Here is a 16229-nt window from a genome sequence, read left to right on the forward strand (position 1 = left end):
TTATACTGAATATTACAACTCCAGATGTCCCATGTTGCCATTTGAAAGGCGTTCAGAACATATAACTTCTTCCTTCTCTCCATCTCTTTTGTCTCAATACAAACATATAAGAAATTATTTAAAGCAAAGGTAATTGATACATACTGTATATAGCAGCAGAACAAACAAACTGAGAAATTATCATAGAAAATGGTTGAATGGGTGCTTGGCTGTATATATTTGTAAAAATAATATGTATACAATTTCACATGTATAGTACTTATATTAATATAAACATAAGATATAACATATTAAGTACACCTTATATATTAAGTATTATGTCTGAAAAACAAATGTAAACCAACATTTTGTTTACTTTTTGTTCTATTTCTTTTTCCTTTTCTGTTTTTAGTAATATTTCTACGGTAACTTGATATTACTTTTTCATTTGTGCTTTTCATATATGCTACTGTGATATTTTATCATAGACTATTATTATTATTTTTATTATATAAAAAGGTGGGCAAAATAAGCTTCATGCTTCAGCCCATAACCTTTCGGCAAAAAATAGTCACTGTGCTGACTAATCAATGTAAATTAAGCAATGTAAATTGCTTAACAACCATCTCTCCCATCTCTTTTGTCTTTCTTGACCATGCAGCAGCTGACCATAGGCATGCCAGCCCATTACTCGTTATCTATCATCTGTTATCCAGTGTTTTTTCTCTACCAAGTGTCCCAACTTTGAGAGCCGTATTGTTCATTGTTTTCTCCTCTCATGTAGAGATATGAAGTAATGGTTTCCCTCAATCCTTCGCTCACTAAAGAGATCTCCGCATCTGTTTTCTTCCTAAGGATCATCGACCTATAGGGTGAGAGAGAGGCACAATAAATTAATAAATTGCAGTATTAGCCTAATTTGAGACCCGTGAAATGGTCAAGAAGTGTCTCATATAAGGCCTATACACAGGTTCTCCCTTGCCCAAGAGCCACATTAACCCATCATCATAAGTAGTACTACAGCGACATCTTGCGGCAGTCAGTAATAGATTCTCTCAGTAGACAGACAGAATGGTAAGCACCTGCTTGTGTCCTTCCAGTTAAAGGTAGGCATCCTGATAGTCAGGGGCAATGTCATGGCATTATTTGTAGTGTTGTTTGAACCCTGGATGAAGCAAGGCACCTTCAGCATACAACACAGGCCATCTCCAAACTCTATAATGGATACAACAAATCAATGTTTTTGAAACCAAATCACATATTTATTCTGGAATATCCTTTTTTAGGTATAAATCATCATCATCATCATCATCATCATGATAAACAACAAAATGTCTTCATTACCCACCAGAATAGTGGTGCACTAGGTGATGCAGAGAGGAGAAGGTGATACTGGGGGATATATATAACCAGCCATTTTGGAGTCGACGGATGCAGTAGTGCTTCACTGAGTCCAGATACGACGAGCCAGCTCTCTTCAGAACAGAAAGTGAGTAACAGCCTAGGATCAAAACAAGTACAATTAAAGACCATATAATAACCAGTGGATTTTGAAGCACTTAAATATGAAATACAAACAGCAAAGGCCATCGGGCTGGGGCTCAAACATGCAATGCGCTGTCAGGCTACATTGGCTACCTGGTGCTCAGACCACTACGCCAGCTGAGCTGTCTGTAAGACAGTAAGCCTTGCCGAGCCATGAGGCCCATAGGGCAGGAGCCTATCTCCTGTTTCTGTAGCGTGAGGCAGCTTGATGTACAAGTACACCCCCTGGACATGACGCTAGTATGTCACAGGGACTTACATACATACCCCCAATCCAACCCTTGATGCTGAGTGCCAAGCAGGGAGGCATTGGGTCCCATTTTTATAGTTGGTATGACCCGGCCGGGGATCGAACCCCGACCTCCCAGACTCAGGGCGGATACTCTAGCCACAAGGCCACTGAGCTGTCTGGGCCAAAGTTAAACATTTGGTAGAATGAAACTCTCCAAAGCAATATACTGACCTCTTTTGGACTCTGACTCTCTGACAATGAAAGCCCCTGTTTTGTTATTTGGTAGCATAAGCAGCTGTTCTGCTTTGTTCCTGCTGATACCTGTGAACAGCCACCTGAACATGAAAAGAAGATGTGATGTAGTATTAATCCTATCGCATATTTCATAACTACTTGAATATACAATGTTAAAATTAGACAAGGCTACAAGAGGGTTTCTCTCAGACAAAGTCTAGACATTTAGGCCACATGGACGATGTATGTGTCATACTAACAAAATATTCCTTTAAATATTATATTATTTTGTTAAGTTAGGAAACTCCACTGGAACTACATCAGAGAGAATCTATGACAACAACAGAACCTAAAAGCTGATTAACCTAAGAGAATAAAGGTCCTTCCACCCCTCTGTCTGTGATGTTTGCCTGTATAAACTCCTCAAAACTCTCAGGGCTGTCCCCATTTCTAGTTTCACTTATTGTAATTGGCCCATGTGCCTCGAAAAAAATAAGATTTATTTATAGTTGATCATCTGGATGTGACTTACTTGTTTGTCACTTGGGCCGTGTAGTCAGTAGGAATGTAGCTCTCTTTGCCTGAGGTTGTGGATTTCACCATCATGAAATCTCCATCACTGTCAATATAAGTAAGCATAAGTAAATAAGCAGTCAGTCAAACCTACTCGTTAAGAGAGTGAAGCTAGGATTTACTTGAAATTGTCAGTCACTTAAATTGCATACTTTGATACAATGGTGAGCCTTTCCCCGATACGCATGGTGAATTCTCCAAGGCCATAAGCAGGGTAGTCATGCAGGGATACAACCATGTTTATCTGGCAGTCTGCAAAGGCAAGAGGTGTAATATATTGGGTTAATTTCAAATAAGCAGAAACCAAAATAAGTTTAAATAAATGTAATGTGTTTTTGAAATAACTAAAGCCTAATTTATGCACACCGAAAATAGCCCTCCTACAAGCTCACAGCACTTTGCATCCGTGGTGAGCTTGTAGGTCAACAATTGTTGGCATGTGACGCCATCACACAACTGTTGAAATGAGTTTAATGCTGATATCCTGTGGGATTGTGCATAATTTGGAGGAAGGACCGTACCTGGTATGATGGATTCTGAATATGGAATCTCCTGGGTTGACATGTTGCGTTTGATGAGGCAGTTCCCCATGATCTCCTTTCCGTTTCTGTAGCTCTGTTGGGTTAGATGGCTCTACTTAATGGTCATATTCATAATTAAATGATCAGAAGAGTACTTATAGCATGGCTATGTCGTTAGACTCATTACTATAACAGCCTACAGCTAGGCGTGGTGTACGTTTTTAACCACAACAACAGCCATTGACATCCTGTGTTATATTTCCATTTGATTTCACACTTCAGGAAATAGACAAACTATTGTGACTTTTTGCACATTTGAACATAAAAAAAATTGTCACTCAATAATGGCTAATTATTTAAGTGGTCTTTACAAGCAAAATGGGAGCACATTAGTTTAGCCAAGCCAGAACAAAACACTGAACTGCATTTAGCCAGTTGACTCAATATTTAAAATGTCTGTGACTCAGTGTGACTTTAGATTTAAATTAACTTCTGTTAAGGTGGTGGAGGTAACAGTCTCTCTCACACACACACACACACACACACACACACACACACACACACACACAAAACAATATAAAACACATATAAAACACATTATAAAAAAGTCATACTAAAGTGATACATAAAAAAGTGGACGCTCACCTGTATTTAATTAATTATGTTCTCCAAAAGTAATTTGCCAGATCCTTTGCAGAAAAACTGATCGTCTTATAACAAAAACTTGTCTTCCAATAGACTTTGCATATATAATGTGCTCAGATGTGTATGCGCCTTATGTATAACTCTGGTATGAGCTCACATTCCCTTTCAGGCAGGCTGTTGAATCAGAACTTGCTGCGTTCCTGGAGGCTGGTGGGTTCTTCCTTCCTTCCTTCCTTCCTTTAAAGATCTTGTCATGTGACTCATAGATGCATGTGTTAAGAGAGTGAAGCTGGTAAATTACAAGGCAGCATAAAAGATTAGGCTATTGTGTGCTCATGTGTGCAGGGCTTTTGAGTGTGCAATGCAATATATAAGTATGATGTCATGTCACACTATGGTTAACCACATAACTGCAAACATACGTACAGTAAATCAACAGGAACTGACGTGTGGTACGTAGCATACACATATGATGTCCTACTAACGTAACTTAACTATAGTGGTAAATCTAACTTTACTGGTGGTTAGTAAGTACCACCAGTAATTAGGAGTGGGAGTGGGCGCACAAGGTTTCTTCGACTATATGCATGCACCTTGGTACCACAGCACCTCAAAGGCCCTTTAAGGCACCAGACTTCCCAAAACAAACTGGTCAGGCTACTACTTGGCCTCACTCCCCGAACCCACCTCACCCCTGCCCACTTTGACAGGCTGGAATGGCTTAGGGTTGACGACAGAGTACAGCATCTTGCAATGGGTCTGGTCCACAAGATTAGATACACCACCAAGATACCCATGTACCATGCCTAAATACTTCCTTAATGTCAACGAAGTCCACACCCACAACACCAGAGTTCAACAAACCATGTGCAACCCAGATTCTAAACTAAATTAATTTCGCTCCTATGCCACCAAAATCTGGAACGCCCTACCAACAGTCATTAAGACATGCGAATGGGCACCTACGGACGGCTGCAATTTGAAACTGACCCCCTTTTCCCCTCACTGTACTGTATGTTTTTCCCCCCTTTTTACCTTACCTCCTCTATGATGATTTCCTGTTTTGGGCTATATAGAAGTGTATATATTCATACGTCTCTAAATGTTTTTATGAATTGAAAATGGTGGGCCCTATTGTAAACAAGTGGTTTATGGTGTCGTCCACTCACAGTTAACAGTTTTTTGTATTGAGTTGTACTTGAAATTTACTGTAATTCTGCTGTTAATAAATACCTCAAAATGGTACTTGGGTACAGTACTTAAGTAAATGTACTTAGTTACTTTACACCACTGCTTTTCTAGTTGGGTGTATGGGCTTGCCACTCAGAAAAAAGGGATACAAAAATAATTGGCTACTCTAAATAAAATACTATCAAATAAAATCTGTAAAAGTCCCAAAACTAAAATTACCAGGGGCCCACTGTACCCTCATGTCATGTTTTAAGTTTAGTCAATCTGTGAACACTGGGATAACTACAAGGTTCCATAATCCCAAAAATTATTTCCTGCTTCTGTACTGTATGTAATCAAATAATTTGATAAAAAAACGTCAATCTCCCATATAGCCCATTGATGATGCTCTGAGGTAGTATTTAAACTGCATTCACAGAAAGGGATATTGTAGGCCTACCTACGGTAATTTTAACAAGACAAAATTGATTTTTATCTTTACTATAACCAGATTTGTCAAGTCACTATAAGAACATTAAGACTGCCAGTAAACAAGAGTGTTTCAGCTATTTCTGGAGATTGACACGTCAACCACCTAAATGAGTGCATGGTAAACCATGTGGCAATCAGCAGAAACTTGGAGATGGAACACTTCTTACTGACAATTAGATTCAACACCGAGATTCTAATCACCGTTCAAATGGAAAAAGGACTCTCAGAACCTTTTATCAGAGATGCAGAAGGGCTGACCATTCTGGTTTATTTATTTATATTAAACTAGCTATAGATGGCAACATTTTATCTTAACTGCAGTCTACAATTCTAAATGTATTAAGCTAGCTAAATATAGATGGCCCCAACTGTGAAAAGAACATTTAAAATATTGAAATACATCGTGAAAATGAAAGAAGAAACCACAACTGTGGTTGGAAACTGACTAGTCATTTCAGCTTCCCCCTTGCAGAAGTAGCACAGTGCACTGATTTCGTGCAACCTTAATTACTTGTTTTTATAATGAATGTTGGAGTGAGAGCATTCTGAGGCCTTATTCACACCAATCAAGCAAATGTTTTTTTTGGGCCACCACAATGCTTTTCCAATGGGAGTCACATGATTTGACCAAACATTTGTTTGATGAGGGAGGGGCAGAACACAACCAGCAATCAAACACAAAATGTTTGATCAAACCATGTGAGTGGAAAAGCATTGTGTTGGAACAAAAAAAAAAACGACCAAACATTTGCTTGATTGGTGTTTGGTACGTGTGAATGAGGCCTGATTGACATTAATCCCCTGGAGGGGAAATTGATTTTGCAAACACAGAAATGCAGGTTGTAGATTGATTACACACACTCCTTTTTCATCTTCTAGCTTTATTCAGTAGTAGTATAAATGACTTTAACAGTGAGAAGCACCACTGGGCCTCTCAGTGAAGGGACCGAACATGTTCTTTTATTCAGTAGTAGTATAAATGACTTTTAACAGTGAGAAGCACCACTGGGCCTCTCAGTGAAGGGACTGAACATGTTATTTTCACATCTGAATCCACTGGAGGTTAAATGTAGGATTATAGGTCAACTGAACAAAAACATCAATTGAAAACAGAATCAGTTTAAAAAAAGAAATTTAATGTAGTGAGAACTGACTGAAGCTACATATTAACCACTCTCCTCTTGTATTTACACGTGTAAAAAGCAGCTTTCTTCAGGTCTTGTTCTACTTCAGCTAGTATGTAGTATAGTCAACAATTAATAAGATCACTCTCCCTGACCAATTGCAGACAAAAAGATTAAAAAAACAAAGATACTGTGGAATCCTATTTCTGCAGGAATCACTCCACCAGTGTGTGTGGTGTGCGTGCGTGCGTGATGACTGAATCAGCAAGATAACGCAGCAAGAAATGTTTCAGCATAAAAACAACTACACTACAGTAAGTCACAATTGATGGAGGTTGTGTGTTAGAGTCGAATGCATGAATGACCGGCTAAAAGTGATTAAATAAAATTTCTATATTTTATTCAGACAACAGAACACCGTATATGAGACAATCTTCTGGCTGGAATGAACAGTCAGTCAATGTAAAGACACATGGCAGAAAAATAAATACAAGGAACACTTATTAATGGAGCAAAAATGAAGGAGACAATATAACTAAACTGATGCCTCCAAATGTGACTGCACAAGACATGCTTACACAGAGTGAAAATAGTGGAGAATGAAAGTTGTTCGTACCTTCACACCATTTAAATATTTAACACATCTTTTTGTTTAAATATAATTCTTCTTTATATCCCCATTCGGAATGTCTATCAGACAGTGTATTATTCAAAAGAATATTCAATAATATGCATTTTATTATATTTATTATATCTTCAGGTCTATCACACAAGTCGTTACAGATCCTCCTGGCATTGAAGAGCTTAGGAGCAGGTTAGGAGAGTGAGAAGAGAGACAGATAGGAGACGTATAAGTTACTGAAGGAAGGTGGAGAACAGGAAAGGGTGGTAGCAAGAGGCTGGAGGGGTGTGATTTTAGCAGGACACCTCCATGGTCTGGGGTACAGACTGACTGTCCAGACCCCCAGTGCCACCGGCCTCCAGCAGGCTGTTAAGGTTGCTGCGGCTGCGACTGCTGTCCATGGAAGTGATGCTGGAGGATGAGGCGGTACGAGAGCGAGCCAGACGAGTCATTCCTACTGACGCCACTGGGGGACAGACACACGGACACACAGACACACACACACAATTAGCGTTCCAGTCATCCAGCACAGAGGCTCATTGCAGTGCAGGGGAGTGCAATGATATGACTCAGCTGGTTTAGAATCACATTCCCAGTAACATGACTGAAAAAAAAAAAAATGACAAAAAATAATAATAATAACGATACCGCCAATATTCACCATGCAGACAATTCTGGGCAATTGTCATTTTCAAAATGAATTGAAACAAATTTAATTGAAAACAAATTGCATGTGCAAACAAAATATATTGCACGTGTGAACGAACGATACAATTCAGTCTTGACTGAGGCAACACAACACTAGAATACAGCATTGGCAATTCCACTCAACTGAAAGGAAGCAGCACCAGCACCTCATGCAACAAAATAGGACAGAATAGAACTGAATCCATGCTAGGGGACGTAAATTAAATGCCTACAGGGAGATGAATGTGAGTCAAAGTATGCGAAAGATTTATTCGTGGACAGTTTAGAAACAATATCCACCACAATCCAATGCTAAACTCTCTTCTCTGGACCTATGCATACATTGACATTCATCTTTTGTAGGGCAGAGGCGGGCTAAAGTAGAGGTTGGCATTGGGTCAGAAGCCCCAGCTTCAGCCTGGCAGCTGAGCTCAAGAACTTGGTACCTGATTCGTTGCTCAGGTGACTGAGGAGAACGTAGGGAACTGTAAGTGTTAGTTAAAGAAAGGAAGAAAAGAGGGAGAAAGGAAGAAAGGTTGAAAAGGTAGCTTTGTGTTGCTATTTACCACTTTGGTTTGTGCCTGATCCAAACAGAAGGTTAATGGGCTAGTGTGCTCGTCACAGTGCCTTATTAGAACAAAAAGGTCTAAACTGCAGTAAATGCACTGTAACTGTGGCCAGCAGTATGTTCAAATGCACTGTAACACTGTGGCCAGCAGTATGTTCAAATGCACTGCAACACTGTGGCCAGCAGTATGTTCAAATGCACTGCAACACTGTGGCCAGCAGTATGTTCAAATGCACTGCAACACTGTGGCCAGCAGTATGTTCAAATGCACTGCAACACTGTGGCCAGCAGTATGTTCAAATGGCTTTTTGTCACACAATAGATAAGAGATCAAAGTATGCATTGACTCATCTCTGACACTTGTGTAACTAGCTTTTTTTTATATTTCACACTGTTGACAATATTTCACACTGTTGGCAATGTGTTAACAGAGGAAGAGCAGCTTTAAGAAACACGCAGAGGTGTTCCATTTATTTTTCACCACTTTGTCTGCATGAAAAAGACTCATTCATTTGTACTAATCCTGCAATGCCATTTCCTCAACAGGGGAGGCGCGGTGGGGTCAGGGCAGGGGCTTGGTGGCCTTTATAGCGACACTGATGCATGGGGTACTACATTATTTACCACCCAAGGCTGCCCTCCCACTGTGAAGGGTTGGGGGTGGGTGGGAGGGTCAGAATATACACAGACATCACGTCCTAGTGTATAAAGCCAGTGCAAAAGCAAATCTACATATTCATGAATTGATCCATCCATGGACCAGCCTCTGGCTTGTGCATTGAAAATTAATGATTACAAATAAATGTTTTTGTATAATTTGTTTGTTTTTGTTTAGTTTTTTGCAGATGAATGGGAAGGTAAAACCCAGAGGTAGGCTATGCACCGTTTCTGGAGGACATCATTAAACAAATAATAGAAAATAGGAAAGAAAAACACACAGGCAGAAAAAAAAGTGAGCGTTTTTCACTCCCACTCAGAACTGAACAGGAAGTATATTGCTGTTCAGCACACATCTGTGATGCCACCTTCATTTCAGACATGCTAGAAGCACCTCACCTACTGAGGATTGGGGGTGCGACACGCTGCAAAGAGCAGAAAGGAAATGGTGTTAACAACCACAGAGGCGCAAAGGCTGCCTCTCCGTGTCCGGGGTGACAAAAGCGGGGTCTTTTCAAGCATTGTTGGCCACGATCCACAGCCCAAATTTGAACACCACACCACACGAAAACAACTAATTCGTCATTGCACTCACGTCAACAGGAAATTCACCTATAGGGACAGGCTCTGACCACAAACATGGCTGTGAACTTGTAAACATTATTTGACAGTACAGAACAGGACGATACTAAACCTGAATAACATACAACACAGGACATGAATTATGACAAAACTGCACTGAAAGAAATGAAAGATTTGTGGACTTACTGTATCCCATGCCCTGAACAAAGTACTTGAAGGCCTCGGCCAGTTTGCCAGGCTGTGAAAGAAGAAGCCCCGATTTAGAATTAATTCAGAAAAATAATCATAATTTATGTTGGTCTTTTTCTTTAAAAAATAAATAAAACCCACCTGCACAACCTGGGGCATGCCTCCACAGTCAGCCATCTTAGAAAGACAGAACAATGCGTTAGACTTTGTAAGTGCTTCATATCCAGTAAATTGAAGGTTGCATCAATAATGGTTACCTTTAGCAATGTGGTTTTGGTCGGATTTAATCTGGAATTGCACTCCACCTGAAACAAGGCCATACATCTGAATTACAAGAAGCGGAAAACAGAAATACAGAAACACGCTAGGCAAGCAGTTATTTTCTCTATTATTTAAAAAGATTTCACATAATGATAATGCTCAAAACAGGAATGTAAGGGTGTGGTTAATTCAGTATTTAAGTCCGACGTCATTTTGTAGTGCTACGTTACATCCGGGTCCAAGTGGCACCAGCTCCCGTCCGCATCCCATTGTAAATAGAATATCTAAACGCGTGAATCTTTTTAAATTGACGTTATTTTTCAGAAAGGAAGCCATAGAGGGTTAAAATGGGTCTTAATGCTTCCAACTCGAGTAGAATTATTAATGTTTTGTACAAGTGTCCATGACAACAAAAATATATGATGTGGAGACAATAAAGACTATTATTATCATTATTATTGAAGGTGGCAACAGTCCATTTGCTCGGTAAAATATTTCGGGGGATATTTACAATGTGTGCAGGCTTGAGTATGTTGAATCTAGTTTGCATTAATGAGGATTTAGTTGACACAATCAAATAAAATGGCGATAGTATTCCATGTGGGGCAGACGGCCTGTCACAGCCAGATTTTGGAGAGCAGCGCGCAGCTTTGTTGTTGCGAGGAAAGCGGTAAAATGAGACTTTCGTGGTTGTTTTCGTCTCAGATTTAGTCCGACGGAGCGTCACAGTATAACTCCATGGGGACACAAAAGCGACACAAAAGTAGGACCCGGAAGTATCTCAGGAGGGGGCGCTCACGTCACAGCTAAAATACTGAATACCAAGCTTAAGCTTTCAAAGTTTTGGGGAGTTTATGCCATTCAACTCACCACAGCCTCCACAGCAGGTGATGTGTCCCCAACCACAAGCAGGGAAGGGCATCTGGGTAAGAAGAGAACAGGGACAGAAATGACTATAGACGCACAAGTGAAACGGATTAATTATTGCCATCAGACGAGTACCAAAACCTACGTTAGTGTGTTGACGGTATCCTCATTCAGACCTACAATTGGCCTCTCAATTTCCAGGTCATGACGGCTAGTAAACAGAAGACACGTCGTTAGTTTACAATCAAGGCATTTAGTAGACATTCTTAATCCAGAGTGATTTACAGTAAGCAAGAACACCACAAGGTAACACACACATACACCTGTTCAGAATAGAGTAGACCTTGATTTCAACTTGTAACTTTTAGCGTTTTATTTATTTTAAATTCTTCTTTCTTCTTTACCTTTTTCTAATTATTATTTTGCCCTCTTCCCCAGCCCCCACACATGTAAAGCGTCTTTGAGTACCGGTACTTATAAAGCCCTATATAAATCCCAGTTATTTGTATTATTAATTAGTATTATTAGTTAGATTATTATTACTATTGGTTAGATTATTATTATGCATCAAATGCATAGATGATTATTATTATCATTATTATGCATCAAATGCATAGATTATTATTATAGATTAGATTATTATTATTATTCAAATGCATAGAAATAGTCATCTAGGATAATAAGTAGACTAAGAACCTAACATCCGTCTAACGGTAGAATATCTGTACAATGAAACTATTAAGTATACACTAAAGAATGCTATGTCTACTTAATATGCTATCTTAGCCTTGCATACGCCTGCTAGGTCGTCGAGGCCAAGGCCAGTGCTACAACAAGTGCTACGGGTTAAGGTGGAGTCTGAAGAGGTGAGTTTTCAGGCTGCGGCAGAAGATTGGGAGTCTGCAGTTCTGATTGCAATGGGGAGTTCATTCCATAGTTTGGGAGCCAGAAGGGAGAAGAGTAGTGGAGGGGGGAGGTTGGATCTAACTTTGAAGGTATGGGGGTGGCATACCTTTGGTTGCTTTGTAGGCCAACATCAGTGTTTTGTACCGTGTAACAAATACAGTAACCGGTATACAGTAACAAATACAGTAACCGGGAGTTTTGGTTGTGTGCTGCGGCAGCTTGGCCGAGATGGACTCAGCACATTGAATGGCTACGATGTGCTGTAAGGTGATCCATGTGTCTTTTGGGCTCCACTGGCCAAAGTCCTGATTTATTGTGCAACTCATTATCTGAGTATGTCCTAGAGCAGGGATTTGTATTTTTGGTGCAATGTTTTTGTCAGCACTTAATGTGCCAACAATGCAGGAATTTCTAAGTCGATTAATAAAATACTATTTTTCCAAGGGTCAAGAACACATCCAAAAACGGTAAAATACTGATCTGCTATTCAAAAGGATAAACAAAAAATCACACCTGTGTGAAGTGAGGGGCGCGTTTGTGTAAGACGAAAATCTACACCAATAGCTGAATATAGGGGGGCTAGCACCCCTCAAAAATCACACATTCTGTGCTCAGCCAGTCAAATCATCACAAATGTCATTCCAGCCAATCACTTTTGCCATCTTTTCTGCCCTCACTTTTTATCCTCAATATGTACTTTGCTCAGCCAATCAAATCATCGCTATGGGGTGATCAGATCAAATCATTGTGTTTGTGTTCACTATAAGCTGAAGATCTATCATCATATATCACCTCATTCCGGCCAATCACAATTTGCGTCCTCACTTTTGTCTTCAATGTTTCCGTTTAGACAAGCCCTCAAAGATGGACATAGGAGGGGCTAGCGTAACCTGACGCTGCCAGATCCAAGAAGCTTGCTACACAAATTTGTTTCACAGCTTATTGGGATCTGGGATCGCGGAAGCAAATTCGATGACGGGGCTGTTCCTTTTTTTCAAGATACTTAGTAGATGATTCGATGGGACCGTCTGTCTATCACCGTGTGGGCGTGCAAACACAACCAATCATATTGACGTGTCTATATAGCTTCACGTCCGGTTTCGCACATATCCCGCCCTTAGCTCACGCTGATTGGTCCGGTACGGAACGGATTTTTGTCAGCTCAACTGCCTGAGAGATCCCAGATGATTGCTGTGTTGGGAAACATGGTTACCCAATACCGCCCTCATCTGGCAGCGTCAGGTTAGGGCTAGCGCCCCTCAAAAAAATAAAAAATAAAATGTTATATATGTTACTGTATTTATTTACTATTGGTAGGAGCCACAGAATAGGGCCAGATTGTCCTGGTTGATGTCCTGGGCGATGTGCAGACGGTAGGTCTGGACCAATTCCTGGTTGTCCGTCAGCTCCTCCTGAGTAGTGTAGAGTAGAATACAACTTCATTTGTGTTAAAATAGCTTGCCATTACAACCCATTCTGACCTGAGATCAGATTCATACGAGGTTTCCACTGGACACACACTGGTCTGATTAACCCATTCTGACCTGAGATCAGATTCTAAAAATGTCAGTCGTTCTTCGATTTTTCAAAAATAGCAGACCTACAAGCTCGTATCGCGCCACTCGGTGGCGCGATATGAGCTTGTAGATCTGCTATTTTTAAATAGCTAAAGCACGACATGATGCCAACACCAAAAAACACCAAAATTCCCGGTCAGAATGGGTTAAACCTTTGCAGGTGGAATACAGACATATTTAAAAATCCAATGAGACTAGTCAAATAAAATAAACAAAATAAAATTAGCATTTGAGTAAACAAGAAAGATTTTGATGGCATCTCACTGACAACTATTAACCACATAATGAGTCATCCTACAATCTATGCTAATCTCCATCCCTCAGTGGTAGAGATCAGAAATAACAGGATCTCTATATTTCTAAGATAACTAGAAATGCACTGTCGAGCTGCCAACTTGCACGTTGCAAACAAGTAGGCCATACATGGCCTACTTGTGCGCAAGCAGAGTGTGCAAGTACCGCTGACCTCTACGAACTTACGATCAGCCCCTCTATAAAATATATACCGTATACCTACCTTGAAGCGTACCTTAGTTACGTCACCGTCAACAGCCAATAAGGGACCACCATTCTTACCGACATGCATACATACATTACCTTTTACCCACCCGACATTGAAACATTTCTTAATTATGTCGACCACAGTACTTGCACACTCTGCTTGCGCAAGTAAAGAGTAAAGACAAGAAAAATATATGCAGGAATATCAAGATGTTACAGTCACCATGACTGTAACAATTCACATAAGGGGAAGACACTGGCAGGAGTATTGTTGTAAAAACTCACAGTGCTGAAGTGGTGAGCCATCACAATGTCCACCAGGTTACTAGTCCATCCCGTCAGCTGTCCATATGCAAAGACAAAATCACACCAGTGTGAAGTGAGGGGCGCTCTTATCATCATCATACATCATCCCATGAACAAGTGAATTTATGTTTGGTTAGCCGATTTGCTCGTCTACATATGACGTACATTTTCCCTTCATTGTTGTCAATGGCATTTCATGTTTGTGTTGCCATAAATTTACGTCATATTTGAGGCACATATGACCCAATTTCTCCTTTCAATGTCAAATATGAGACGTGTGGGGACTAAAGCTGTATATAGGAAAAGTGTCCAATTAAAGGAGCTGGCATTGTGAATTTGTTAAGCATGGGGGAGTATAAAGATGCACGAGTATGGTAGACTAGGATCCGTATGCGTCCGTAAATTAACATTGTACCAACCTTGGAGGCGGCCCAGTCAATCCAACCCTCTGCACAGGGGTCTACATCGATCAGGACAAGGCCTTCTACCATGTCGGGATGGTTCAGCTGTGAAGACAAAGAAAAAGGTCAGTTGTGGTTTTAACCCATTTAGACTCGAGGATGATTCTACAAATGTCTAGAATCCAGACAGTTTTCTGGAAAACCCTATGTTTCTATGTCAGTTGTTCTCAAACATTTTCATGTCAAGGCCCCCCAGAAATATATGTAATTGGCCGCCGACCCCCATCTGACAATATGTTGTTCCAGGGACTCCCCCAGAAACAAGTATTTGAGTTAAAACGCTCACCCTGAAAGAATATATATTTAAAGATTTGTGCCACATTTTCAATAGCTAAAGTATAACATAATGCTTAAAACCCCAAAAGGGGTTCCCGTACAGAATGGGTTAAATGAGGTTACTCTGCAACATTTGGTAGTTCACATGTCTTTACTAATCCAGTATGGACTGGGATGATGAGATAGCTTGTACCTTCTTGCAAACATACAAGTCTTTACTCTTTATACTAGATTTATACTTTTTTTGTTTTTTTTTAAGATATGTTTGTGGCATTTTCTGCCTTTATTGATAGGTAAAAGTATACCGACAGGAAAAGGGGAGAGAGATGGGGGAGAGGACACGCGGCAAAGGCCGTCGGGATCGGGAGTCGAACCCGCAGCACACCGTCCACTGGGTTAATAGCAGCCTACAGACTGGACACACCAAACTACGATGGCTTTCTTCATTAAATTCTGAAGAAGACCGGACCCTTCAAGGACCATGTCAGCTCAGCCATACTGACTACTAAACCCACCTACAAGATAGACCATAGCCCCAATCCTCTCTTTTTTGCTGTTCATTTTTCAGTGCTCTTCCTTGACCCTGCTCGGCTCGCTTTCGCTTCTTTCTGCGCTATTGTACAGACATCACGCCTACTAGCTATTCTGCATGGAGTACAGTATTCAAATTCTCTGCTTCAAATAAATGAAACCGAGAATTAAATTGAGAATCACCTGGGGGTAGTTCTGAAATGTTAAAGGCTGGGTATCAATCCATGTGGGCTAAACGACCCAAAAGCCTAGAGAAGCTGTGGTTATGGACCCATTTCACAGCCCATGCATGTAACTGATGGGTAAGCACAGCTGAAGGTAATGACACCGGCATGGAATGGACCGGGATGTCATTATCTTCAGCTGTATTTGTGAAAAGGTTTTATTATAAACGGAGACGGAGAAGATGGACAGCAGGGCATATGGAGGTGGAGAGGTTGGGGGGGATCAGTGGTAGTGGGTAGATGTGGACATACCCCGAACCGGGAGAGGATGTAAGCTCCTGCTCCGACACCGATGGCAATCACAGTGTTCACCCTGCGGGGAGCACAACACAGCCAGTTATTACAGGGACGGAAATGAACAGTCAGTGTGTAATATATGCAGATTGCCACTGATGGATTTGACAGCGGGGTGCAGCATGCATGCACTCACTTGAGCTGAGTCAGCACAGAGGGCAGCATCTCTGCCAGTTCATCCATGGTTGGGTACTGGTATCTGGAG

At 40.7% G+C, this 16229-nt stretch overlaps 2 protein-coding genes across 6 annotated transcripts in view; both read right to left on the reverse strand.

The window, feature by feature from the left end:
- Positions 1 to 705: 705 nt before the first annotated feature.
- On the reverse strand, positions 706 to 3774 carry sla2a (Src like adaptor 2a; the record flags this gene model as incomplete). Its single annotated transcript, XM_083771181.1, has 8 exons — positions 3730 to 3774; positions 3085 to 3178; positions 2716 to 2815; positions 2523 to 2609; positions 1988 to 2091; positions 1328 to 1480; positions 1062 to 1194; positions 706 to 844 (listed from the first exon to the last, which is right to left on the reverse strand). Exons 2-8 carry the CDS (start codon positions 3152 to 3154, stop codon positions 706 to 708), a joined length of 786 nt encoding a protein of 261 aa, XP_083627307.1. The 5' UTR covers positions 3155 to 3178; positions 3730 to 3774.
- A 2732-nt stretch (positions 3775 to 6506) lies between these two features.
- Positions 6507 to 16229, reverse strand: part of ndrg3a (ndrg family member 3a) — a gene marked incomplete at its 3' end in the record, with an annotated part of 62121 nt that continues 52398 nt past the window's right edge. For 3 of the 5 annotated variants that reach the window (XM_083770778.1, XM_083770779.1, XM_083770780.1), the window contains 12 exons: positions 16161 to 16223; positions 15983 to 16043; positions 14658 to 14744; positions 14218 to 14274; positions 13163 to 13266; positions 11094 to 11159; positions 10952 to 11003; positions 10078 to 10125; positions 9962 to 9997; positions 9818 to 9869; positions 8271 to 8309; positions 6507 to 7603 (listed from right to left, as the gene is read on the reverse strand). In XM_083770778.1, coding sequence (XP_083626904.1) covers positions 7431 to 7603; positions 8271 to 8309; positions 9818 to 9869; positions 9962 to 9997; positions 10078 to 10125; positions 10952 to 11003; positions 11094 to 11159; positions 13163 to 13266; positions 14218 to 14274; positions 14658 to 14744; positions 15983 to 16043; positions 16161 to 16223 — 838 coding nt within the window. Of the gene's footprint in view, positions 7604 to 8270; positions 8310 to 9448; positions 9475 to 9817; positions 9870 to 9961; positions 9998 to 10077; positions 10126 to 10951; positions 11004 to 11093; positions 11160 to 13162; positions 13267 to 14217; positions 14275 to 14657; positions 14745 to 15982; positions 16044 to 16160; positions 16224 to 16229 lie in introns of those variants that run through there. The other 2 variants (XM_083770781.1, XM_083770782.1) reach the window with 2 other exon arrangements.

This window comes from Protomyctophum parallelum, assembly GCF_964188405.1.
Source record: "Protomyctophum parallelum genome assembly, chromosome: 8".
NCBI lineage: Eukaryota > Metazoa > Chordata > Actinopteri > Myctophiformes > Myctophidae > Protomyctophum > Protomyctophum parallelum.